This window comes from Lagopus muta, chromosome 18, assembly GCF_023343835.1.
Source record: "Lagopus muta isolate bLagMut1 chromosome 18, bLagMut1 primary, whole genome shotgun sequence".
NCBI classification, from domain to species: domain Eukaryota; kingdom Metazoa; phylum Chordata; class Aves; order Galliformes; family Phasianidae; genus Lagopus; species Lagopus muta.
The window spans coordinates 8,321,907-8,349,480 of record NC_064450.1 but is presented as its reverse complement, the minus strand read 5'-3'; the positions used below and the strand labels follow the sequence as shown (position 1 = coordinate 8,349,480).

The 27,574-nt window shown below is 46.1% G+C and overlaps 1 protein-coding gene across 10 annotated transcripts in view; it reads left to right on the top strand.

Annotated features, from left to right (window-relative positions):
- RHBDL3 (rhomboid like 3) overlaps positions 1 to 27,574 on the top strand; it is a 51,899-nt gene that overhangs the window by 3,333 nt on the left and 20,992 nt on the right. For 3 of the 10 annotated variants that reach the window (XM_048965201.1, XM_048965203.1, XM_048965198.1), the window contains 2 exons: positions 18,094 to 18,177; positions 26,916 to 27,074. In XM_048965201.1, coding sequence (XP_048821158.1) covers positions 18,094 to 18,177; positions 26,916 to 27,074 — 243 coding nt within the window. Of the gene's footprint in view, positions 1 to 3,455; positions 3,479 to 3,580; positions 3,605 to 18,093; positions 18,178 to 23,793; positions 23,896 to 26,762; positions 26,825 to 26,915; positions 27,075 to 27,574 lie in introns of those variants that run through there. The other 7 variants (XM_048965206.1, XM_048965200.1, XM_048965197.1 and 4 more) reach the window with 6 other exon arrangements.

The following is a 27,574-nucleotide window of genomic DNA, read 5'->3' as shown; positions in this document are numbered from 1 at the left end:
CTCCCCGTCCGGCCCGGAAAGCCCCGGCTGCGGTGTCCTGGCCGCCCGGACACCCTGCCCGCCCGGAGCCGCGCCGGTGGGAGACGCAGCCCCGAGTGAGCTGCGGCTGCCGGGCTGCGGGCAGGGGGAGCGGGGCTGCACGCGGAGGCGTCTCTGGAGGCAGGAGAGGGGCTGCTGCCTTGGCTTGAGGGGCTTCCTGGGCACGGAGGGCTTTTTCAGAGTCCCAGCCTCTCGGAGGTGACTGATGTGAGCACTCCCCGTTTCCTCTTCCAGATCCCCAGCAACAGAGAAGGAAGTTTTTTCCCCAATTCGACAATCTCCCTTCACCCTCAGGGCTCCGATTGCACCTGAGGATGGGTTAATTTGGTACCATTCTGTCTCTGCTCACCCAGCCTAGAAGGACACCGAGTAGTCCTGCATGCTTTGAATCAGCTCCTGCCGGGCAGAGCAGCAGAGCCTGCAGAGCTGAGCTGGTCGTTCTGCATCTGCCAGAGGCAGGAGCTCGCTCTGCACCTGTCTGGGGGGGAGGGGGGAGAGAGGGGGAACACGTATGTGAACAGATCCTGCATTCCTGGTGCATCCTAGGACTGTTTGCAGCTCTCCCTCCCAGCAAACTCTGGCAAGTGTCTGCTCAGCCTGCAGAGATAAGCTCAGGCTCTGTGCCTGCCTACAGGAGGATGAAGCAGTGATACTGCATGTCTTTCTGGTGGGCTGTCTCTAGGACCTTGCATTGGGTGAAAGCAACGCTTGTAATTTAAGCTTTCAGCAATGGCACATCTTCTTTTCCCTCTACTTTTACGATGTTGCTAGTGGAACCCGCATGGAGCTGTTAGGGGCAGTGCTGACTCCTGATCCCCCAGCCCCTTCCGAGTCCCTTAGAATTTGGTTGCTGAATTTTCCTCCCAGAGGGCAGCAGAGGAAGTACACTTGCCTGCTGGAGCTGCTTTCGCCAGGCTGTATTTCTTAGTGCTGAACGTTCAGAAGAAAACGTACTGCAGTTTGTCCTCTGCTACAGAACTGCCAGACAGCTGGCAGTGGAGCATGCCTGATCGAGGGAATATGTCGTTTTCATAGGGAAGGACGGCTTTCGAGAAGCTTTCAATGAACATGTTTCCAAATCCTGATTCTTGTGACCTTTTATTCTATGAGAACTGTTGTGCTTTTGTGTCCAGGAGAAGTGAAGGGTTGAGAGCCTGGCAGGATTGGGGTCCTGGCTCAGTAGGCTGCGAGCTCTCCTCAGTGAAATCTAGGTTATCATCCTAGTTCTGCTACTGACATGCTGCTTGACCTTGAGGTAGGACTGCTTGGGTCTGATCCAGCTCGCAGTGTTACTTACTTTGGGATCTGCATTGTTATTTGACTCTTGTACCTTATTTTGTTGACTGCAGGAAACATAGCTAGAGCCTGCAGTTGCATTGCTTGTGGGAAGCTGCTGAGACCTGGCAATAGATGATATGGCAGAAACTTGAGGTATCGTGTATCATCTGCAAGTCAGAAGAGCAGGAAGCGGTGTAAATGCCCTCCTTCTCCACAGCCAAAGATTTCCTGCTGAAACAAGCAGGCTGCAGAGCATCATCCCTGAAAATTCAGACTGCTCTGTGCTGGGAGTGTGCTCCCCTGAGACCTGACTTGGGGCTGATTTTCTGTTATTACATTTGAGACTTTGATGTGAGCTCTTCTGCTTGGCCTTGCTGACACAAGGTTGGCTCTTTGTGTGTTGTTAGCCACAGAAATATTACACAGTGGATGTTTGGCTGTTACAGCCTTGACAGCGTGTGAGAGCTCAGCTGTGATGTCATTACAGCTCTCAGAGCAGCATTTCACAAGGCCAGGATTCGAGCAGTCCCAAAATGTTCTCTTTAAAGTGCTGGGCTGATTTATGATGATGAATGGGAGTTTATAAAGGGATGGGGATATGGGGAATGTGGGAGCCAACAGCTGAACTGATTAAATGGAATTCAGTGTCCTGATACCCCACTGTCTCTCCAGCCAGTTCTGCTTTAGATCAGCCTACCAAGGGAAAGAAAATATTCTTAAGAGAACTGGATACCACTCTCACCACAGCTTTGTGTTGCATGTATCCTAGTGAGGAGATTTGCTTATGTGAGTCTCATGTTTGTTAATTTTCTCATTTTGGTTTTCTGGGAAGCTGAGTGAGGCAGCAACAAAGTGTTGTGCTGAACAGCACTTCAGGCAAGGAGAACTGAGAACATGCAGGTCTGTGGGGAATACAAACCAGCAGTTACCCAGGTCACTTGCTCCATGGAATGTTTTCTCTTCTGACCCCAAATCATAGAGTCATAGAATGAAAATCCAGGAGATAAGAGTTATGCACTTCACTAGGAATTTCCTATATTGCTGGCACTGTGAGGCATCAGTGATGGGGTAGGAGGTGGTGTGGCACTGGTCTTTGTGCAGTGCATAAAGTGGAGCCAGTCATCAGCTTGTTCTTTCTGTTCCCTAGTGAAGAGAAGAACTTGTGGAGTGTTCACATAGTAGTCTGCATTGAAATGGATCTTCTTGCTATGCACAGCCTTTAAGACAGATCTGGTCCAGAAGCTATGGGGATAAATCTGTGTAATAGATTCTCTCCATCCTTCTGCCCTTCACAGAATCACAGAATCACCCGGGTTGGAAGGGACCCCAAGGATCATGTAGTTCCAACCCCCCTGCCTAGCAGGGCCACCAAACATACATATTCAGATCAGGTTGCCCAGGACCCCGTCCAACCTGGCCTTAAACACGTCCAAGGACGGGGCATCCACAACCTCCCTGGGCAGCCCGTTCCAGGGCCTAACCACTCTCCTAGTAAAGAACTTCCCCCTAACATCCAACCTAAATCTTCCCTCCTTCAACTTAAAACCATTTCCCCTAGTCCTGCTGTTGTCAGCCCTTTTGAAGAGTTTACTCCCCTCATGGGTGTAGGTTCCCTTCAGGTATTGATAGGCTGCAATGAGGTCACCCCGCAGCCTTCTCTTCTCCAGGCTGAACAAGCCCAACTCCCTCAGCCTGTCCTCATAGGGGAGGTGCTTCCACCTTGTACTAGAAGTATTACCTATTTTTTGATGTGCACAGATGTGATTCTGAGACCTGTTGGGTTGTCAAAGACCTTGCAGCAAATCCTTGCCAGAGTTAGCAGCAGGCAGAGGACGAGGCTCAGAACCAGACGGGGCAGTCTGTGGGTCAGTGCTGGGCCACAGGGATCTCTAAAAGCATTGCCGACTCCTCCCTCCCCTCAGCATACACCAAGCTGTCTTGATCCTGGTGGATAAAAAGCCTTTTATTCCTTACTTGCTTGCAAGTAGACAAAGCAGAAGAAAACAGAATTAACACATGAATGTTCTGAGTTCTTCTTAATTTGGATTTGTAAATGAAAACTCTACTCCCTGTGGTTGGTAGATTCCCCTGCCTCCTCCCCCCGGAAGGGTAGGTGGTTCTGGGATGAAGAAGGATATTGGAAATGGCACTAAATCATTAGGTTATTTCTCTGGAGAATATATTTCTACAGTTTACTGCATATTAATGTCGTTGCTCTTATACCTTTTTGTTCTTTTTCCTCCCTTTATGCTTTGCCTCTCAGCACTGGAAAGCTCTGTTTGATCAGGTATGTGAACAACTGATGTATTGTCTCTGTCTTGTGAGCAAAGAGTATAACCCTCACTTAATTTCCTCTGTACTAGATTTTGTGTGCTTTTAACATACCGTCTAGGAGCTCCGTGTTCCCAGTTCCCAGCATGCAAGTCATTATCATCATTACTGCTTTGGGCCTTCCTCTCTGTTCCTCATCAGAGCTGCCAGCTACAGTAGTGGGCCCAGCCTGACCACCCTCCCAGCACAGCTCTGAGCAGAGCTGCTGCAGCAGGTGCTCTGAGCATTGCACTCACTTTGCTCACTGGGTGAAAGGATCTCCTCTCTTTGAGACTGGCAAACAGGGACCAGTGCTGTAAAATCAGCGCTTTATTATTTAAAAAGGTTCCCTAGTTTCTAAATTGACTCGTGCAGGATTACATCTATTTGTTGAGGACCTGCTACTTTTAACTTCTACAGGATAAGCAAAATATCTGCTTTTCTACAAAAGGCTGTAGACGTATCAGATAAGTACTGTGGCTCCAACCTGCAGCTATGTGAATGCACACAGCTCTGCAGAGCTCTGAGTTAGAGCTGCTGAGAATTTGGGCTGCAGATTCCAGTTTGTAAATTATGCTTTTAGCTGCTTTAACTGACATGTTTGCTTTCTGGTGTTCCTTCCATCTGCCAGGCTGAAATGTGAAGCAGCTATAAACTGAAGGATTTTTCTAGGGTTGACTCGCTTCTAAACAGCACACTCTGGGTGTCATAAACTTCTGTGGTCTTCTGTAAGTGAACTTACTGTGATGCTGGCATTGTCCTGGCATTGCTGAAGTTCTGATGGGTTTTTGTCCCTGCATTACAAGGCAGCAATCTTGCTTCTGTATGGCTGAACTACAGAGCTGAAGGCTGCCGTGCAGTCTCTGCAAAAGAATGTTCTTGGTTCCTTGGGGGTCTTGTTATCATCCAGCCAGAAACTAGTTCTGGTGAGTGCGTGTTTGTATCTGCTTAGCTGTGACCAGCTGCTAATCCATGCATCTGGACTGCAGCACATTTGATGTTGCTCATTCAAGCAACTGGCAGTGAGGATTTAGGTTGCTATAATTGTTGTTCACACCTAAGTTGTGTGGTGTATTTGAATTTGCCGGGGCTCGTAGGAAATGCTGCTACTCCAAACGTGGGTTCGAGACAAGCTGTTTGTGATCTGAGCTGAATGTTTGCTGCAGCCACTTGGAATTCTCTCCCGTCTCTAGAGTTGGACCTAATTTGGAGTCTGATTCTACAAGCATCCTTTGAAGTCATTGAGTCCTTGTGGGATGGGGATCTTGGCTGGTAGCTACCTCAGGCTCAAAGGAAGGAATGGGTAATTTCCCCCTGGACTTGTCTGAATAGTAGATGTCTTTTTTTTTTTTTTTTGGGTTGCAAAGACAGGACTCTGATAATTAGCTATGTTTCAATTAGGACTGCAGTGGAATTCTAAGCCTTGTCTGTAAGGCTTTGTTACCAAAGAGAATGCAACCTGTGACTGCTGGTTGTGAGTCCTGAATGCATCAATAAGGTCCTTGTTGCCCATGGGCAAAGCCGAGGAGCTGACGTCTTCCTGGAGAGCAATATCAGCTCTGCAATGCAATTAGCCCTGCAGTGAATTACAGGATGCTGTTTGTCGTGGAACAAGGTTGCTATCTCAGCAGCTCTGTGATGGTAGGAGAGGAGAATGTTTTGTTTAGCTCTATGGCATCTGTGTGAAACATGAGGACAGTCTTGTTGCAGCTCTGCTGGGAGATGTAGCCTGGCCTTAAATGTGTTTAGGGTGGAAAGGAATGGCCAAAGATTTATGTGCCCTGTGCAAGTGTGACTTGTGGGCTGGGACCACAGTTTAAGTCACCTGTTCAGGTGGGGCTTCTGCATTCAGCACCTCCCAGCAGAACAAGAGAAGACCCTGGGCAAAGTGCTGGAGCAGTTGGGAATGCTCAGGCTGGGAGTCTGCAAGTCTCTTGTTTCCAGGGTGATTTCGTGTGATGGTAAATGGTGCAAAGGAGAGGTCAGCAACCCCCTGTCCTTGCTCTTGACAGTGGTGAGAATGAAATTACTATTACAGCTTTTTACTTTTTTTGTTTAGGGGGGGGATGAAGTTTGCAAAACTTTTCTTCAGGCTTACTGACAAAAAAGTAGTTTTCTGTTTAGACATATAAAATGTAAAGGATTTTGGTGGTGGTTTTGACCCTCCCCTCTCATCATCTTCAATTAAAAACTCAGAACTTCTGGGTGAATATTGCTGCTCAGCCTTAAAGCTGTGCTTTTCCCTATTTGTTTTGGAGGGGAAGCAAAAGACACTGACTTCTGGAAGAATTTTTCTATTTGTTTTGATCCAGTTCTGTTCTGTCACACTGGGAGCTGTCAGTGACTGAAGCCACAATCTCCTGCCAGGTTGCATCTTTTTAAGAAGTAAAAACTAAGATTTAGCAAACTGGCAGGTCCAGTTCTGCTTCCTGGGCTTTGATGTTCAAAGAAGCCCTCCCAGAACAGAATTCAGAGCCTTTGGCGGGGGGGTCAAGACTTCAGCCAGGAGTTTGAGAGCTGGCAGGCAGGCAGCTTTCCAGTGCTGCAGCCGGAAGGTTACAGTACAGCTGCTGCTTCGTGCCATGCTGAAGAGATGCATTTTTTATTATGAGGCCATGGCCCTCGAGCAGCTCTAACTCACTTTTATATGGGAACTTTTATAGGGTTTCATACATTTATTTATTGTGCTCATAAACACCCTCCACCCCCACACACGCATTAACTCTGCATCTGCTGCCTTCTGCAGAGCCTGCACTGTCACTGAGCACACCACAGTCTGTGTGGAATCCAGGCTCTGAGCAGAGCAAGGCATTGCCTTTCTCTGTTCTCCACAGCCACTTGTATTGCATTCTTCATGGCCAAAGACGTTCTCTTTTGCTCATCTTCAGATAATCTCAAAAGTGAGACAATCCCAGTAGCTGGTCCTGGCAGTTTCATACTTCTGTGCGCTACTAAGATCCCTCGTTAATTCCCTTGCATGCATGTCCTGTTTGAATCCAAGCTGGGTGATTGCTCCTGCTTTGCTATGTCCTTTCTAAGGCCTCGGATGCCCTGCTTTGACTCTGTGTCCCCCGGTGTCCCTGCTTTAGAGAATACTGTAGCTAATCGGTATTATGCAGCCTTTGGCCATACTGGGTAAAAGGGACTATCTGAGATGATGGTGTTCCTTATTAGGACCAAACTGCCTTCCAGAGGTGGCTTTTAGCTGCTTTAGATGCCAAGAGCTCTTGTCATCTCTGTCTCATCCCCATGGTTGCTGTGACTTCAAGGGTGAATTTATATTATCAGCCCTCATCTTGGAGTTCTCACTTCTTCTCACCCGTACCTTGGCGTGTAGTCATGACAACAAACTTGTTTTAAATAGCCCCACACGCAGCTCTCCCAAAAGACCCTCCTCTCTGGCACAGCACCTTGATTCTATTGCTTGTCAATCCAGGCTGTGTTTTTGTTGCAGCTGCTTTAGGAATCCTGGATTATGTCCTGAGACTTGCACGTGGGTGTGATGGCAACAGATGAACAGAGTTTATGGGGAATGCAGAGAGATGCCAAGTTACCCAGTCTGTGTGGGCAGCTAATGGAAAAGTTGAGCTCAGAAATGAAGCTGCATGATTCTGGACCAGGCGTGTGCTTGTCAGGAAAGGTTCAGTTGCTGACACTACCAGCAGTGGGTGCAGCTGAACCTGCTCTGTCACAGCCTCTAAAGCATTAAAATGTTCTTGAAAATACGCTGCCTTTGCAGCCTCCTTAAATCCAGGGCTGGTTCCTGCATGACTGAAATTGCAAAAAGCAATCCATAAAACCAGGCCAGCTGTGATCGTGGTTGGTGGTAACTAAGAAAGGGAATTATGTTGAACTTGATGATCTTTTATTTTAACCATGCCCCTTTTCTCAGGATAGACTTTAACACAGCTGAACTATTTCCCATGCTATGAAAGAAATTCCAGCTTGTTTACTGGGATGCTGTTGAACTAAACATCCCACTTCCCTTTGAGGAGTTTCCCTGGCTGCTGTTGCAGGCTGAGGGCTGTGGCTGAGGCTGGAAGCTCCCTGTAGGTTTGTGCCTGGTGATATTACCACTTTCTTTTGCTTTGCTGGTTGGTGTGGCTCACTGGGAGCAGGCAGAGGAGAAACTGCAAGATGGGGAATAGGAAACGATGTCTGTGTGAGCAGCAGTGTGGGTGGGAGTCATGTGCTACCTTCAAGTCGTTACCTGGATTTTGGACTTCTGCTCTCTAGATTTGAGCCCATCATTGTCTGCATCTGAGCAGCATGGTGCTGCAAAGAGGAGGTTACAGGAACTAGAAATAGGAAATGAGACAAAGTAATAAACTTTGACTCTAATATGGATGGGAGAATCAGAGGTGCTGATGGAAAGACTGTTCAGTATGACAACAGATCAGCACCAGGGTCTGCCTTGTCTGCTTATTGGACATGTCTATGAATGTGACTAGAAGCTTTCTCCCTTTTCCCCCCTCCACCAAGCTGTGCATTGTAAAGGGGAAAGACACTTTACAAGGGTCTCTTGGCAATGCACAGAGGGGGTTCTGCATCTGCCCCACGCCTTGAAGTCTAATCTCATTTACAGTTGTCAGCGTGGGCTGCTGGAGGAGATGAAAGGCAGAGGACAAGGAGGGAGAATAGATTAGTCTCGAGCAGAGGGCGCTGGGGTGCACCTGCCTCTGCCCTGCTACCTTGAGGAGGGGCTGCAATGGCAGCTGGGCATGTGTCATCTGCTGCTCTTTGAGGGGCCAGCCATGGAGCACACGATTAATGGCTCAAGGGGCTGGGCTTTTATGAATGATAAAGCCCTGGGATTTAGGCAGGGGCTCTCAGGCCTTTTTTTTCTGAGCAATGCCATCACTTTACATTTCTCAAGTGGCATTTAGGGTGCAGGGAGCTGCTGTCTGTGACCACAATGCTTGCCTTTCTCCTCCCTCCCCAAACTGCGCTGACCTTTGTCATGCAGCATTAACCCTTTGACTCCTTCATTTTGGGTTATGGGGTTAGGAAAAAAAAGATTCCCTTCAAATTCATTGCCTTATGGACAGACTTGAAGGGTAGAATGGGCTGGTAATAGAGGATCTGGTTTTGCTGAAGGAGATTGGTTTGCTGATGCTGTCTGGATTGTCTGCCCCTTGCTGCCTTCTGCTGTTTTGAATGCAGCAGTCCCCAGGAAAGGGGAGATGGGAACTTACCTCCCCTTCAGTCAAGGAGGGAAACTGAGGCACTGAGCAGTGAATACTTCTGCTGAGTAATGCTTTGTATTTTACCCTATCTAGATCAGCCTGTTTCTGTCCCCAGTGTTGTTACGATGGATGGCAATCTCCCAACACTTCGGGGCTTATGCCAAGATCTGGCTTTTAGCCATGATAGCCTGGAATGATTGCTCAGCATGAGAAAGCTACCTGGAGATCATTAATCTTCCCACTTCTCGCAGGGTGAGCAGCAAAAATTCCCCAAGTTCCTGCTTCGTGTTCCAATACCACTGCACAGTGAACACCAGCCAGCCCCTGAGCTTGGTAGTAATCCCTGCAGCATGAATGGTTTGTGATCAGCCACACCACCTCCCCTTTCCCTGGCTGCTGGGATACTCCTCTCTGCAGTCCACCAGCCTGTATGCTGACAGCTGGCTTTGCTTGATAGCCTTGAGCATGAAGCTGGAAGTAAAATTCATCAGTGTGAACCAGACATCAGCAGTGCAGGAAATGCAGCACAGTGAGGCTTGTGCTGGTAGAATGAGGCACCTCCTGAAATGTTTTAAGGAGTCTTTAGAAACACACTGAAAAGCACATGGAGGCTGAGTCAGTCTTACGCAGCTCGTGAGTTACTGGCAGCTTGATGTCTCTAGATTTGTAAAAGCCTTGGAGGTTTCCTACTCATTACACATTTGTGTACCTTTGCTGTCTGAGCTTCCTGAAAACCTGTGTGTTGGAGAGTAGCATCTGAGGGGCACAGCAAGCTGCATTCGGGCTGTTGTATCCCTGATCCCAGCTGCAGTGAGAGGCTGCGGTAGCTGTGTTTTGCCATTCCAGCTAAATGTGCTGGATGGGTTTTAGGCACATAAATCTTTGCTAATGCATTGTTCTCCAATCCTGTGTTGCACACAGAAAATCACTGAAGCAAACAGAACATTTAAGCCTCCGTGTTTAAAAGGAAAGGAGGGTAAAAAAACTGTAAACACAGACTGGATCGATGCCTTTCTGCAAATCAGCTGGTGCATTGTGCTCTAGCTATGTGCTCTGTTATGATGGAAGGGAGAGAGGAGGAAGAGATCATCCTGTCTCCTGAGGAACAAACCCAGCTGCCTAGCAAGTTGAAACAGTTTGGAGGTGCTTTTCCAAGCCATCAGCATTTATGCTTTGGCATTTACAGGCCTTTTAAACTTACTCTGTACCAGACCTGGAAAGTGTGTAGTAGGAAGTATGATGTTCTTGTTACCTTCGTTTATTTGCAGTGAGCACAAATATACCTGGGCACACTTGCAAATTAAATGCAGCATTGAGCATGTTTGAGTTTGGCAGCAGCCAAGGAAGCTGTGATCTCTCTCTGCCACCTTATTAGGTATCCTACAATGTGTTGGCCTGAAATCATCTTGGTGCCAACACACCTTGAAACAAAATAGTAAAGTCCAGTGATGGGCTGAGCTCTTCCAAAGCTCTCCCTGGAATGTGGCTGCTCAGCTCCCTGTAGCTCCTTTGGATACCCTTGTCTTCTACATGTGTATCCTGCATGCTGCATCCTTCCAACACCTCCCTGGTAATTCTGAGTCAGTAAAGCGTTTGTGTGTGTGTGTATTTGAGTGGATTTGATCTTATTTATTTACTTATGGCATGTTCTGTCGGAGTAGAGCTGCCTTGAGAGTGACATTTTGCCTTGGGCTGTCTTATGCAAAGGCTGCTGCTGCTGTCTCATCAGCTGCTCCGGGATCAACACAGAACTTCCCGATAGCAACTTGTCTTCCGTGTTTGAAAAACACAAAGCAGTGAAGAGTTGTAGATCTCTGGACGTGACCTTGTTTAGCAGGTACTAATTAACAGAGCCAGTAGGTTGTTCTCAGTGCTGTGCAATTACAAATAGAATGCACAGAAATCTCACATGGACCTTGAGTTCGTTCAGCTCTAAATATTAAATTCCCAGCACTGGCAAGATGCAGAGGATGTATGTATTCTTAGTATATGTTCCTGTTGCTTAGGAACAGCTGTCTGCAGTGACCCTGTGTTGCTGGTGAGAAGAGTAATGATGTATGAAACTGATGTTAAACAAGCAAGATCAATCTTCCCCCTAGGAGCTGTTCTTCGTGTTCTTTGATACATGACATCCTCTGTAAGCAGTGCATACCCTGGAGTTCCCTGAGTTGCACGAGGGAAAAATAAGCGAGGTGGTTGGAAGCAAAGCTGTTTGTGACTGCCATCACACCTCACACACTTCTTCAAGGAGCTGTTCTCCAAGGAAGAACCTTCTGTGATCCTTCACAATTAGGCAGCAGTGATGATGAAGGCCTTGTTTTGTGTAACATGCTTGTTTGTGATGTTTAATTGTGGTGGAACTGCTTGCTGATGGCAGCCTGCAGCCAGTGAGCCATTTCCTCTATGCTTACTGCTTGATAGAGAGAGGATCAATGTGCTCTGAGGTGGAAAATGGGAAGTTTGACAAAAACTACTGGAAAACTTCACCCTGTGTGCTCTGAATTGGTCTAGTGGAGCACTTGGAAACAAGTGTGAGAAGGGTCCCAGGCCTCTGAAGGAATTGTTGGACATCCCACCTTCAGGGTGACTACTGCAGTGCTGTTCAGTCAACCTGCCCAAAGGCTGTGCTGTGCTGGCTGGTCTGTGTGTTCTTCACCTGACTGGAGCCTTCTGCTGCAGTAACTGCCTTCCACAGCACGGGGTGGCTTCTCCCAAGGTGATGATAGCTGGACTATCTCTCAAAGGATAGCAGTGTGTTTGAAACAGATCTTCCAACCTTATTCCCTCTGTGGCCCCAGAGCTGAGAGTTGCCCTTGCTGCATTGATTTATGGGATCATTTAGGATTGGTGCTGGTGGCCAAGAAGAGCTGGAGCAAAAAGTCATTTGCTAGCTGCTGATTTATGGCTATAGTAAACAGTCCTGAAAAGCACAGTAAGAATTTTCTGGACCTTATGCAGTTCCAGCTGACTGGTAGCTCCAGGCTGTTATTTGACCATGTGGAGTAATAAAACTGAGAAAACTAATTAAATTTTGGGCCTACCACAAAACAAGCTAGTTCATGCAAAAAATTACTCTGCACTTGCAAGCAACAGTGACTTTATAGGCTTACAAACCTGTATTTAATGACCAAGCATGTAGTATGGTGTGTGAAGTACAGCATCTCTCTGCTGCACCCCTACACAGGTGTGGATGAGGGGGTCTGTCTGCACCTACCTGGGTGAAGGTGGTTTCTCCCTTCCTGGGGGAAGGAGTTGTGTGCTGGCCAGTTCTGTGTCTAGATCTCATACTGACAGAACATCTTTTTCTCATGTTTTGGTAAGATAATTGTCACGATTGCCAATCCCGGAGCAGATACATGGAATTTGAAAGAATGCATCTCAAAGAAAAAACTGGGAGGTGATGAGATTTTAAATAATATTTACAAGCTTTCCCTTCTTTTTCTGATGGATGCATTTGGATTGTCATGGCACTCAGTGCCAGATAGCATGCATCTATCCCAAGCTTTGGTTTTCTCCTCCAAGCTGAGTGTTATTGCAGAGCTATTATTTGACCTAAAAGAAGTGTGTGCATACTCACTGCTATAGAATACTGCTTTTTCACACATCAAATCAAGTCCCTGTAGATTTTCACCTCCCTCCCAGATCTGGCAGACAGTGAAAAAGGGAGCTATTTTTACTCAGAAATGTTCTGTTTCAAACCCAGAGTATTAAATGTAGTTTTCTCCTGACAGGCTTCTTGGCTGATTGCTGTAAAACTCCATACCTATAGGAAGGAGAAAACTTCCTATAGGAAGGGAAAACGTTGAGATTTTGGGGCCCACTAGATCAAGTGGGTGTTTCAGCCTGATCTTCATCTCAGTGGTGTTGCACACCAGATATGTCTCTCAGAAGTAACAGAAAGAGACCTAATGTCTCAAATCTGATCAACCTCTATGACTTTATTGTGTGTCTTGATTGGATTACATGCAGAGGTTTTTTGCTGTTTTCTGAAACAGGTGCTTATCGCTGTGACGTCTGAGGCAGGCAACAAATTAGAGTAGGAAGGCCTATGAATGAATGAGTGGTGTTTGCTTCTTCCCACTGCTCACCTAATTCTGCCCTTCCTTTCTGCAGATTTTCTGTAGCTGATGCCTGTGAGATTGCCTGAGTGAACAAGATGTGGGTCTCACCCAGCAGCCTGGGTGCTGGACCAAGGAGCACCTGATTGCTGGCTGCGGTTCTGTCACTTTTGGGAAAGACTCCTGATGAAACTCTGCATTAACCTTCCATATTCAGTTTCCTTTCTCTGAACATTTTAGTTACAAATCAGGGCTTGATTATTCTGCACTGTACATTTTTTGATTTTGCTTTTGTTTTTGCTTGTATCGTAGCAGTGGCTGTGGGCTGTTGGGAATTGTCCTTATTCAGCACTGCAGCGGGGCTCCTTCAAGGACTTCAAAGCTCATTCTCCAGTGTCAGTTCAATTAGTTTCACAAGCTGGAGCAGAGAATAAGATCACTGATCGTATCCTGTTACAGTGGAGGACAGGCTGCTACAGACCGAACGAGAGGCTGGATTTGTGATTGCCCCTCACTCCCCTAGGTGCTGCATAACTGCATGGTGCCCAGTTAAGAAAAAGGAGAATGTTTTTACATGACGTTTATCCCATGTCCATCCCTCTGCTGACTTTTATTTCAACAGACTTGAAATAGAAATCTTTCTTTTTGCTGTAGCTGTAATTGCCTTGAGTTGGACACTGGAGAGGCTCATTCACCTATGTAGGATGATAGAAGGTGCGTGTGCTGCTCTTTCATCTGTTTCCATATAGCTGTGCACAAAAAAAAATAAGTGAATTGTAGGTGTGATATCAGATCACTGCTCTGAACCATGACAAAGAAAAGATGTACCAGCACTACTTTAGCTGTTGCAAGATTAAAAGAGCTGTTACGTTAAGGATGATAATGTCTGGTTTGGCAAAAGAGCTGAGAGTTTGTCTAGGGTTGTAAAATATGTCCAGGTAAACTGTCTTCTTTAGTATGCAGTAGCATAAGCTTTAGTGACCTGGTGGATGTAGGATGCATGGAACTTGAATGCATTTCAGTTGTGTACTGCATGTATTGCATTTACAATCTCTGGGGTGTTCAGTCTCCCATTGCATCTGGGGTGCCTTCATGGGCTGTGTGTTTGTAAGTCATGGACTTGGTGGTGCTTCATATGAAGAAAATGTGACCATTAAGTTGAATTATGGTGAGCTTAGTTTCTTCTTTTCTGATTTAATGTATTAATGTATTTCACACCCAGTGGCCCCTCAGCAGCTTGCAGGCTGGATATGTAAATTGGGAGCTGCAAAGGATGGCTGATCCATTAATAGGTAGAATTTGATGCTCATAGAAATGAATGCATTTAATGTTGCATGGCAATGGCATGCTTGAATTTTTAAGTCACCTAAATATCTCTTGTTTGAATTCAGTGGCTCAGGCTATATTTGCTATGAAAGCAATGCTGATAGAGAGGCCATATGGTTATAGAGGAGTGGCTGTTGTATCTGTGAGTATCACTTACACCGTTTGTGTATCAAATGTCATTCCAAAGAAGCTGTGAAAATGTGAAACCCAATATTTGAAAACAGAGCATCGCAGTTCAGATTCATGGTGTCCATAGGAATAAGTCCTTGGAGATGTGTTCATGTGTTCATAAACCGTTCTTCAGGAAAAGACAAGTTTTATGCTTCCATGGTGGGATGTACGTGACTGAAAGGATTCTGTTGGTCTTTATGGATCTGCCACTGTGGGGTTTTAAACACAAGACAAAATCATGGCCCTTCTGAAGGGCCGCCCCTTTGCTTCCTTTGGGCCCCATGCTGATTTCATTACTAATTTCAGAAGGGTAAGGACTTTTCCTGATTTTATTTTATTTTTTTTAGTGTTTCTTTAAGCGTGAAGGTGTGGAAATATTTGTTTTCTTTTGAGGATTTTATTAGAGCAAACACAGCATACGCCAACCCTGGGAAAGTGTTTATGTGATAAATTTCAGTTTTCAAGCACGTGAATAATGTGGTGGTGATGTTGAGAGGTGCACTCTGAAATCATTGCTGCTTCTCGCTTTTCCCTGAGCTCTGAGACACAAACACTTCAGCTCTTCATCTCTTATTGCCAACCTGGGACGAGGATTGGAAGCAGCAAATATGCAGAGAATGTTGTGATCTGCACTGCAGAGCTGTGGCAAGGGGAAAGATCATTCAAGTCTGGATATTCCTTTTTCCCCATGGTTTCTATGGTTATTTTAATTAGCGAAGCACCAAGCTTTGGGTGGAGGCAGCAGGGATTTGCAGTCTGCTATGGGTTGGTAGCTGTGGTAGATTGCGTGGTAACTGTGCTGAAGTTCTGCTATTGCCTGAGTAACCCTATTTTTGAAGATGGCTTCTGCTGAAATATCTGTACACAGGAAGAGCTGAATGAAAAGCACACTTCTTCCCTCTCTGATGGGGAAATACTGAGACTCACAGTTCACATCTCGTACCAGTGGCAGGGTTGTGTTTATCCTGTGTGGAACAGAAGTAATGCAGATCCCAGAGCAGCTGTACAGCTGGGCCATGGTACTTCCTTTCAAATGAGAAGAAATAGTGAGACTGTCACTGCCTCACATCTGTTGCTGCAGGTGCAGTGTAGTTACTGTCCAGTGCATGTCTATATGTAGTGGTTACTGTGGGGCTAAACAACACGAAAAATCTTACCTGTACGTCTCCTGTCCAGCTCCTCCAAGACTTTCACTGTGATGAGCAGAACCTGGTTGTATTCATTTTCCATCCATCCTCTCATTCCTCATCTTTGCCATCGTTAATTGTTAGCATCTGGTTTGGAAGATTGCCTCTTAGCATGGTGCTGATGGGGCGCTTCCACAGGGGATTAAGGCTGGACTGGATTGACGAGGGGCGGTCTCCTTGCAGAGGGCAGTTTGCCAGTTGTGTGCAGGCTCATTGCTGCTGCTCTTCCAGTTACTCCAGTTCACGTCAGGTCACAGGCAAGAACTGGTTGCAGCTCCACTCCCCTCACTGCAACCAGCTGCTGAGATGTGGCCTCGTGCACCCAGCAGCTGTGTGGCTCCACAAGACTCTCTTTACTTCAGCTGCATCACCCCATGGAAGTGTTGTCATACCTGCATCATTAGGTGGTTTTCTACTGTGCAATTGCAGTGCTTTGATCAAGGATGTGGGTAATGATAACAGCACTGTGGGGCAGGGGCAGTAGTTGAGATGTCATTTCTTACTGTAACATGCTCCCTAGGGGGCAATATGTCTGTGAATCACACAAGTGCTTTCCTGCAGCTTTGCTTGCTTTCTGTTACCACTTTGGCTGCCAGGATCTCAGAAAGCACAGGCTCCTGCACTTCTAAAAGTACTTAGCTTGTATTTCCAATGCCCTGAAGCACAGCTGAAGGTCCCACTAAGCTCACTGAATCCAAGCCTTGAGAGAATATATTTCTTTTTGCTTTATTTGGTTTGCTCTCCTGTGGAGTCTGCCTTTTCCTTTACACGCACAAAATGCTGGGGAGAATCCGCTGACATTTCAGAAGATAGGAGCTTTTCTCTTGCTCTGTTGGTTTTCTGATCTGCCCCTAACAAGGCCTCGGGATCTCTTGTCCTTTTCCAGAGGAGATGTATGTCCTACCATTAAGCAAACTGAATCTGTTTCCTTGCAAGGACACTGTGGGGCCTGAAGGCACCTTACATCTAATACATCTGTAAATTTAAATCTCAAAGACAAATGAGTAAAACCAGCAGAGTTTGCAACAAGGGGCTCAATTTTTAGGGCTTCTTGGGGGTAATGTTGAAAGTTATACACAGAGTTTAGAAATGTTGAATTATTATTATTATTATTATATGAAAATCCCACTGGCTTGTATTCCTCTGTCATTTTAAGCTGTTTGAGATAGCGTCTCTTTTATTTCTTTCATTAAGGGTGTTCTTACTGAACTGTGAAGTAGGAATTGTAACACTGCTTGTTATTTCATTGCCCAGGTGTTCTTCATCCCCATGTCCTTTCGGCTTTCCCCAGCTCTCCCTCCTTTCCCTCCTCAGCTCGCCTTGAAGGGCTGGGAAAGCCGGCACTGCCGCATTATGTTGCCTGTCTGATTGTTGTGGGGTTGTGTTTGTGCAGGGGAAGGTCACGGAACAAAAAGACCACCAGGCAGGGGTGGGCAGGGGGGTTCAGTCCCTCTCCTTTCAGTCCCTGTGGCAGTGGGTGGGAAGAGTCTTGTTTGTATGACAGGATTTCAGGGGCTGATGACTTTTTGTTTAGGTTTCTTCCGTGGCTGCTACATGGGCCCTGGAAGGCTACAACAATAGAGCGCTTGTATGAGATTCGTGGGGCTGAAAAGCACTGAGGTAACCCAGAGCTGTCATTGCAGGGCTGGGTGTGTGGATGCTCTGGGTGAGGTGTTTGTGTCGTGTCCAGATTTGGCTCTGCAGAAGCTCTTCTGAGATGCCCGAACTCTGTGGACTGAGAGCCTTAGCTGGATAAACGCTACGAAACTTTCTCTTTTTGTAGAATGAAGGTTGTAAAGTGCGGAGACAGCTCCATGGATCTGTTGTATGGCTATGCTTCCCTGAGTATTTTTCAGACTTCCAATCAATGATTTTTATTTGCAGTATCTGCCTCCTTCCTTGCCCATCAGCTCCGCACTTCCAAGAGCATTACTGCTTTTAGACAGGACTATCATCACTGTCCTCTCAGCCCTTCTCTTGCCCTCCACCCTTACAAAACATCTCAGTCTGTATTTACTGTTGACTTATACAAAGACCAACATTGTCAGGAAGTCATTGCAACTGTCCTGAGTTAATTGTCCTGTAAAAGGATTGACTAGCCTGTGATAGTGGTTTTGCCTTGGCTGTCTGATACGGGACACTTAGATCTGGGGAGCAGGAAAGAGCTAGAATTCCATCTGGATGTGGGTTGGGGGGAGGGGGGCAGTTTGGTTCCTTCCTTCTTGGATGCTGCAGCAGCCCTTTCTGGAAGGGAATGACTTGTCAGTCACTAGCTGCTGGCAGCAAAGTCTGTCTGATTCAGAGGTAACAGCTGCAACTTCCCAGAGATGTAGATTCCAGCAACCTCCAGCATGCCTGAGCTCCTGAATGTCCCAACTAAGAAATCTTTCTTCTGCATAGTATTTATGTATGTAAGCATTTGTTTTTAGTAGATGCTGACCCTGTTTGAATGCTTCTAGACTAAATAGTGAACTGCCTTGTGTTGTCATTCCCCACAGTACTTGTAACCTCTCCTGCCTGTGTTTGGATTTCTTCCAGAGAGCTAGCCGTTCCTGCAGGCAGGCACTAAAGGGAGAGGAAGGCAGCTGGGATGGAGTGCAAATCAGGAAGCAGGCTGAACTGGTATGATCTTTTGACCCAAAGCAATGGCTGGTGCTGTTAGAGCTTGCTTGAACTGCAGCAGCTGCGCAGCTCACATTCCTTTCATTAAATTGAGAATTATTCATATTTTCTCACCCTCCTGCCTAGTGCTGTATGCAATGTGATGTGCTAGTACCCAGGCTAATAGATAGAAAACTAAGACACTCTTCTGTTCGCAATTACATTTCTTCATGGGCTAAACTGTCCTGTGAAGCTGCAATGTTCAAAGCTTGCCAGAGCATCCTTTCTACAAACTCTTGCTGTCCCTCTAGCACTGCTGTATGCTTGTGTATTCCTGTGCAAACACACATCAGCCTCACGTCCCTGCTGTTTCCAACAGAGACTCACTTGGACATCTCGTTTGTAGATATCATCAACCTCAATGTACTTCCTGGGAGTTCTTTGACCTTTTGTCTGTTTTAAACCCTACTTAAAAATCCCCCCACGAATGTTTGGCAATTTCCAATTTTTACTAGTCTGTTACTAGGTAGGAGTGCTACATGGCGGTGGCTGGAGCAGAAGCAACTCATTTCATCTACAGTCATGTTTTAAGTCTCCTGCATCCTTGGGTGAATTAGGCCACTGCCCTGGGTTCACATTACCTAAACACAAATAACAGTTTTCTAATGAAAAACTTTAAAAACGTTATTGCCCACTATATTGACCTTATGGAATTTGAGGGAATTCCCTCTAAATGATCAGTGTTGAAAGCTAAGGCAGATTCACGGGAAAGTCTTGGCATGACTGAAATCTCCAAATTTTACCTGGAAAAGTTTTGTTTTGAAAACATTATTCTGGTGTTAGAAATTGATGGGAAGCTCTGTAGACAACACAGATGATAAGCAGTGTTTCTGTGTTGCACATGCAAACTGTATGTAGTTGGATAGTGTTACACTTGCATCTGTTGGGTTGATCCTTGTAATTATCTTGCTACTTTATCCCACCAGCTATTTCCACGCCAGTGGCTCAGTTTTGCTACAGCCCCTTTTGATGGGGGCTGTTTGGCCTTTGGTGGCTGCTGTTTGAGTTGTGCTGGGTTCATGAGAATCTGCTGACTGGGGGCAAAGAAGTTGTCTGATGGTGGAGGGATTATGCAGGGGTAGACGATGGTAACACTGTCTGCTCCAGGCAGCTTTTCTGCTCCTGGATTAAAGTTCATGCTGTGTTACTTGTCTCCCTCTCTTTAAGGCCTTGTCAAGTCTGTGTGGGAAGCTATTCTGTTTGCAGTGTTTAACTGTGTGCTGCTCTGCTCTCTCTCTGCCTCATTTCTCCTCCCTCTTCCCCCTTCCATTCAAGCAGCATCTTTCACTCTTTCCATTCAGGCCTGTCTTTGCTCTCTGCCCTATGTAAAGCTCTGTGCCTTCCTTACCATTCATCACCTTTTTGCTCATTCACATCCCTGCCTGCCCTTCTCCATTCATCTGGGCTTCCTCTCAGCCTGCCTGGTCTGCCCTCTCCTCCTGCCCCTTCCCCAGTCCTCCTTTTGTGTCTGTGCTCTCCTTTTTCTGTGACCATCCAATCTGCAGCAGTCTGCAGCAAGCTCTATGAGGATGGTCTGCTAGAAGTTCATCTCTCTTGGTGGGCTAATTAATCCCCAGTGGGACTGTTTGAGGAAGATTTCTCTCTTGCAGGTGAGAAGGCTCTTCCCACTTCCCAGCGTTGCAAGAATGATGCATGAATCAGAGAAGTATTGCCATGTCCTAAATGTCATTTTCAGTCTGGTTTTCCTGTCTCTCCATCCTGCCTTGTTTTCTCCTTTGTTTTCAGCTGTTGCAGTTCTGGGGTTGGGGAGTTGAGTCACTTTAAATTTTCTATTGCTGAGGAATGTGACTTCTATTCTCTCAATTACGCTAGCTCTCTAATTATGGTTGTTAACCTGTATCTTTGCTTATTTCTTCTAAAGTCTGTATTTGGGCTGTTTGTTGTTGTTGGAAATGTTAGAACCTAGACCAGCAAAGCATGCAAAGACAAAGCTATGTGGAGATTTGGCCTGTGGTTGTCCAGTTAGTCAGCAGGGCTGGACTGGTGATGTAAGATTTATGACTTTCAAGACTGAGCTGTAAGCTGCCCTGCTTGCCTGGCCTGTTGCATTGGTTGAGGATGTCTATCCAACAAAATGTGCAATATGACCAGCCCAGGGTCAAGATTAAAAACCATATTTCCATCTAAAAATAAATAAATAAAATTGTTTCAGAGTGCCTCGGCTTCTTTCCATTAGTCTTAATGCAGTTACATAAATAATAGAAGAGGAAGAAGCAGAGCTGGAGAAGGCTGAGTCTATAAACACATCTTTCTGCATGAAGTCTTGTGGCAGAATGGAGGGCATCTCCTGCCATCCGTGCCATCTCATTAATCATGTAATTATCTCCCTCACTTTCAGTGCTACGTTGTCTTCCTCGTCAGTGTTACTGATAATGGAGCTTCTGTTTACCCTGGCTTCTTTTTAGGGTGTGGCTTTGGTTTCAAAGCCAGCACAGTGGCCTATTTTGAATAATTTATAATAATATATATATAATATAATAATTCTGGGTGGCTTGAAGGCTTTGTAATTTCCCAGCTCAGGCTGGAGGCTGATTCCTGTGCGTGTTCTGCCAGGAGGCTGATCTGGAGCACGGCAACAGGGTTGCTCAGAGTGGTGGGTCATTGAGGCAGCAGAAGACTGAAAGCTGATTCAGCAGGCCCTGTGAGTGCATCTTGGCTCTCTCCTCTCTGTGTCTCTGGAGGACTTGCATTCAGAATCCCACAGACATAGGAAGGAGAAGGAAGAGAGCTGCATTTAAAAATGTTCTTGGTGGTGGAAACGTGTATTTTGGGTACTTGCCTGAGCATGATAGGCTTTCCCAGCAGGGAAAGAATTTCCTGGGGTCTCTGAATGCAGGCTTTGCTTAGTCTGTTGTATATCGGTAGTTGCTTGGACCAGGATCTGAAATTCTACAGTCAGGGAGGTAAGGGCAGGAGTTCTTTGTGGTGTCTGGCTGATGGGCCCTTGTCCCAGTCGTCACTGGCTTTGGTTTTGGAAAGGCTGATTAGTTTCTCTATGTGAAACCTTGGCAGAAGGCCATCTGTGTTCACGTTCTCCCTGTACTGCTTGGCCTTGTGGCTTGCTAATTGCACTTCGTTGTTGTAGTTATCACCCTGTCATGCTCTGTAACTGCTACCCAGCACTCACTGTGCAGGGCCATGAAGGCACAGCTACATCGCTTTTGCCTTGTAGACAGGGAAGTCAAGGGGCTCTGAGAGACTTGTTGGCTCACTCCAGAAGTCTGCAACACCAAGGATCAAACCTTCCCAAAACCTTCTTTTCTGTTTGCTTAATAACTCTACAGTGGTGCATTCCTGAATCTCCAAAGAAAAGGGCATCTTAGACCAGCTCCCTCCATTTCCACTTTGCCATGTGCTGCACACAGAGGAATGGTTACACACATCCAGGTGATGGGCTGTGTGTTCTGCAGACACCGCAAATGCTGAGCTGGAGAGTATTTTGCTCTCTTACAGCAGCTCTCCTATGGAGTGGGTGATGTCTAGGGGCCCTGTCTGGTGAGTTAGCGAGGTTATTTCTTTTGTGCTTAAATATAATCTGGCTTTTGAGAGCTGGGTGATGTTTCCAGCCCTCAAGTTCACCTCAGGTCAAAGCAATCTAGCATGTGTTAAAAGTACAGCTGGAAAGCCCGTAATCACTTCATATTGACTGAGCAGTGGTGGTTGAATTCATTATTAACAAAGGGAGTGTACATCACTGAAGCCAGCACTAACATTTTGCCACACATGTTCATGAGACTCAGATTTGGTGACTTAATGGTGAAAAGATGAATTTTGAGGTGAAAGGGTATACATTGGCCTTCATCTCTTCTGGATTAGGGTTCCTCCTCGCATGTGCACTTCATCCTGTTAGAAAGGACAGCAGGATCATTAAGTTGTTGGGAAAGTCATTGCCACCAGATAGTGATGAAACTGTTAAAGCAGACCTTTCTCCTGCCCTCCCCTAGATATTATGAGGCAGTTCCACCTTCTGCCTTGTCATTCCTTTAATTTTCATCAAAGCATGAAATGCTACATATGTTATATATAATATATATGTTATATGTAAATTATATGTTATATGCATGTTTAAAAAAAAAAAAAAAAAGTGAGCTCCCAGCATGACTCCAGAGACTGTGGAAAGATAGAGAATGAGCTGCTCTGGTAAGATATCTAACTTATCTTCAGGAGATCTTCAATGCCAATCCTACATATCTTTTCACAGCCTGGACGTGGAGTCTGTCAAATTCACGTGTTGACTCGGGGTCTGTTGCTTTTACTACAGCATGGCCCTTGAGGCTGGAGGTGGTCTGAGTTCCCAGTGCACGTTAGCATCTGTAGATTGCAGAGACTGTGCTGTATAATGGTCTGATGTTCAAAGCCAGCAAACTCTGAGTTCTTTTTGAACCCATCAGAGATGAAAAAACTTAACATAGTTGGCTCTCCTTTCTAGTGCCAGTCATGGGAAGAAGCCTACATGTGAGCAAGAAGCAGGCCTTCTATTGACAGCTCCTTTGTGGTGGAAGATAAAGCAGCAGTTGCCATTTCTGTGTCTCAAGAGGAGTGGCTAAAACTCGGGGCAATTTCTTTTCGGAACCTGCCTCTTAGTGCAGAGCAGAGCTGGGGGCAGTGCCAGGAGGCCTGACAGCCAGGCTGGTCTCTTCCACAAGTGAAGGCATTGCTGAACCATGGAACAATTCTATTTTGAAGGGAGTAATTCAACCCCCAGCTAACATCCAAATTAGATAAATTTCTTGGAGCCTTGCCCATTATGAAGAGAACTTACGATTGGAGTGACATATTCTCTCCATGCCAAGACAAAGCCCCTCAATGTGAGAAACCACGGTTGGTAGGAAATTCTCTGCTCCTGGGTCAGATCTGCAACTCCAAACCCAGCCAAGCACCCTCACATTGTGCCCAGTTCAGCTGTTGACTCTCCAGCTGCACTGATGCCCCAGAGGGCTGTTTGCCACGGAGCAGAGAAGCAGCTGGCCGTGCTGTGTGAAGTGCCTGCCTTTTCCCAAGACACCAATTGTCTGTCTGCAGCATCAGCCTCCACCCTACTTGCTCACTCAGCCGTGGCTGATGTGTCTTTAATTAAAGAGGAGGAACAATGTGGGATTATTTTCTTTCCTAATCTGGTTTCCTACTTCTATTCAGGTTTTGAGCCCCCTCCTCGTATTTTTGTCTTGCAGTGGTGTCCTTACTTTTATGAACTATTTGCTCTAAAATAAGAAATAGGAAAACAAACAAAAAAACCCATGTTGTTTGGGCTAGGGAATTAAGATCTTGGGTCAGATGGCTGCTACAGTCATTAACATATTTACATTTTTGCTTAAGAGCCTGGTTGAGGATCAAGGGAGTTAAGAGTGATTGTCATTGAAATCTGGAGGAAACCTTGCATGAAATTGCCGTTAGTATCCCATTGTTTGGGAGTAGAGGGGGGCAGTCAGCCTTCCTTAGCCCTGCAGTGGTTGGGTTGCACTTGTCTGTCCAAGTACGTGTACGTTTAGCAGAGGCAGAAGTAACCAAGCTTGAGGAAGCCACTGGGCTGCTTTGGTGCTGGGAGGCTCAGCCCTGTGGGGCTGGGGCTCAGTGCAGCCTCTCTGAGACAAAGGTGCTTGACTGAGCTTGTGGGAGAAGTGGATCATCATGGATAAATACATGAAGCGCCTAGCAAAGGTCAGTTGCCTCTTTTTTTTAATTGATGGACCCAATTGTTGTGAGTGTGCTGTCACAGCTTGCTTTTGCTGTGCATGGAGAGGCTTGTTCTGCAGGACCGGCTCAACTCCTCGATTTCTGTGTTTAGCTGCAATATCAGAAGCAGGTTTGAGGTGGTTTGCTGTGTTGGGATGGATTTTGAGTGTTGTGGAGACAGATGAGTTTAAAGTGTCTTTATTTGATTTGATAGAAAAAATACTTAAAAATAAGAGAATTCCCTTACAGATGGGGTTTACAGTAAAACATTCTGTTCCAGGTTGTCAATGGAAGCTGCATTCTAGTCCTGTTCTGAGACAGACATTTTCAGTTCAGATGCCACTTATTTACTGTTCTCTTTCACGCTGCCCAAATCCGAAGTTTTATTTCCAACTTATTTCTAACTGTTATCATTAGCTTAGCCAAAATGAAAATTACACATAGTAATGTGAAAGAGGGAAACATGCTGCCTAAGGCAGCGACAGCGTGTTGATGTCTGACGCCGTGTTGGTGAGAGAAGCAGCAGAACCTTGTGTCCTTGTGGGCTGGTTCGAAGTTCGGAACTGCTTATGTAATCTCTGTTCCTGGTCACTAAGTGTCTCTTTTCAGCAGGCTTTAAAGCAGAACAAAGTCTGGGGAAAGTGTTTTGTGATCTGAGTAGCTCTGTGTGCTTTGGGAGCCTGCATGCTTCAGCACTTGTATCTCTTTTGACCTTTGAAGGAATATCGATGTTTCCCACTGCTGTGGCCATTGGTCTTTCTACAAAGTCAAAAAGTGAGCGCACAGCATGGGGGAGATTCCCACTCTTCTCTTACTGACCCTGGCCCTCAAGCTGGGAGGCATTTAAGCCTTCAAAGAGCAAAAGGTTTTATCCTAGACAAGATACATTCTAAATGCCCAGATATACTTAAGTAGAGCTGTGGTTGGGCCAAACGTTTTTAGGAAACAAGGATGAAAACAGTACAGCCTGTGGGATAGCAGGTGTTAGTTCCATTCACTGAATGAGCCATCTCTCTGCTTCTGCTGATTCCCTTGAGAAAGGTCATCTCAGGTATTATGCTAATAATACTTATTTAATACTTATTTCCTTTATTTGCTTCTGGGATTAGGAATCGCAAAAGTCGGCTGCCTGCAACTTCCCAGCAAGAGCCAGAAAGTATCAGGGCTGAGCCTTGTGGAGAAGCCCTAATATTTGAATTGGTTTTAAGATTCAGTTTAATTCAAAGCATTAAATTGGGGTGACTGAAGTAGTGGAGCCAAACTTGTCCAGGGATTAATACTAAGCCCTTGTTTAACAGTAAACAGCTGATGAAATCCACCTTTGGCTCTGGGTGCCAACTGTCAGGAAGCATACATCCAGGCCACCTCACAAGGACAGAACAACCCTTTGCAGATAGCGAGTACCCAGATCTGACTGCCTGCTGGTCATTTGGTTTGTCTTGTTTTGTGTAATCCAATTCCCCCAGCAGCTTCTGACAAAATATCTTGTTCCAGCAAGGGACTGTGATCTTCCCAGCTCCATTTAGGCAGCTCCTTCTCTACAAAGCAGCCAGTGGTAGCAGTCACCGGTGGGAGAAAAGTACTTGGCTTAAGCCAGAAGGAACCGGCGCCAAGTCCTTCAAGTCCTCACACGTGGTGCTGCAGCCTCTAAACAAGCTGCCTGTGCTCGAGGATATTACTTTAGCTGTTCTGCTGATGGCAGAGCGGTGCCAGCCCTGCTGCTGGCAGGCTGCATCCTCTGCCACATCGCTCTGCTCACCCGCTCCCTTGCCAAGGCAGCCTTTACTCCGCTGTGTCTGATTGAAGGCCTGGCGCCTGCTCAGCTTTTGTTCTGTTAGGAAAGAGTGAGGATTGTCAGGAACTTTAGGGCTCTGCCAAGGCTCTTTATGTCCCAAATGTTACCATGAAAAGACTCTCTCCTGACCACCCTGCCCCTGACAGCCATTCAGTCTAGCCAACAAGCTCGATATCATTATCTACAAAAGGAGGCCAGTAAGCACCAGGCTGCTCAGAGCCAAGTTTGGGAAATCAAAGGCAAATCTCCCAGCAACGAAGAGCTGGCAGAGCTCAGACTGCACCACGGCCAGTGCTGGATCGTCTGGCCGCTTGCATGCGCTCAGTTTCAAAGACAAAAGAAACAAACATGCTCAGCGTGGTGCCAGGGCAGGCTTTGCTGGGGCAGTGTGCCTGGCGGAGCGCTGGCAGCCCTTGGCTGAGTGCCCTGGGGAGCTCCATGCCAGTTAGGGGCTGGAAGCAGTTCTAAGTTCAGACAACTTTGCAAAGCTGTCTCCTTTTGTTCAGTGTCACTTTTAGGAGATGAACCATTTGGACTGACAGAAAACAGTGACTTTTTTGGTCAGAGTGGGATTCCCTCTAAATCTCACCTGGGACTTTCTTTCTAATGAGTTTCATTTATATTCTGAAATAGGCATGTGGCTGCCTTGCTATTTATAGTTTGGCTTAATGCTTTGCTTTCTGTCCAAAGTCTTGTTCCAATTCATCTCTAAAGAGCTCTTCAGCATTGAAAGCACTTCTATGTTGAAGTTAGAGATGATCTGGAAAGTTATCATGAAGACTGAACAGAAAGTACATGAGCAGGGATGATGTTCCTGTGTTGAAATTGTGTTAGGAAAGATAGGAAAGATAGGTGTAAAACTCATTCCAGTATGCTTTGTCTCACAGGCTTCATCTCCCATCTGCTTGATAGTCCAGATAGGGTAGGGTATAAAAAATTGCCAAGAGAATTGATAGGGAGGGAGGGAGGGTGAGGAGAGACAACTTACCTGAAGCTTGTGTGGAAGTGGGATAATGACACATGGATTGGCTCATCTCAGCAACAGGGTGCTCTGTAGTTTCCTTCGCAGTACAAAGAAGCCGAAGATCACTGGAGCATCCAGCAGCCCTCAGGATGCCTGTAGGTTTGCAGCACATAAAGAATACATAGGAGGTCAGAGTTTTATGTAACATGGAATGGTTAATCCTGACGCTTTCCCTTCCTATTCCAGTTTGATCCTGACAACACCGGCTATATCAGCACGGAGAAGTTTCGTTCCCTTCTCCAGAGACACGGCTCAGAGCTGGACCCCCACAAGCTGGAGGTCCTCTTGGCCCTGGCAGACAGCAACTCAGAGGGGCGGATCTGCTACCAGGACTTCGTCAACCTGGTGAGTGCTCTGGCTGGCAGGGCATGGATCCAGGTTACAGACTCAATCAAGCAGTGTCAGTATGAAGATGAAATTATGGTGATATAATGACATAAAATAGATCTACTGGATCTAACTAAAGTGTCTTAGCCCCCTGCATGTGTTTATGTATACAGAAAAATAAATGAAGGAATTATCAAATAGATCGCAGTGAGTTTGAGGTTTCCCTCAGCTCCAGCTTAATAAAGTGTGGTCAGTTGTGAATTTATAGTAACAGCTGCTTGTTCTACTCTTTGATATATTCAAAACACCATGTAAGCATTAGCAGCACAGCACTTAGGTGGTGGGAAGAAGTATCTTCTGAGTTATTTTACAGAAATGATGGCCCAAGGCCAATCAGTGTGTTGGCAGCAGGCTCATGAGTAGTGCTGGGCTTTTTCTCTTTTCTTACTCCACAGAGCTCAGAGCTGTGCAAGCTAATGAGAGGTAGGTGGGAGGTGAAAGACATGGGCAGCAGCATT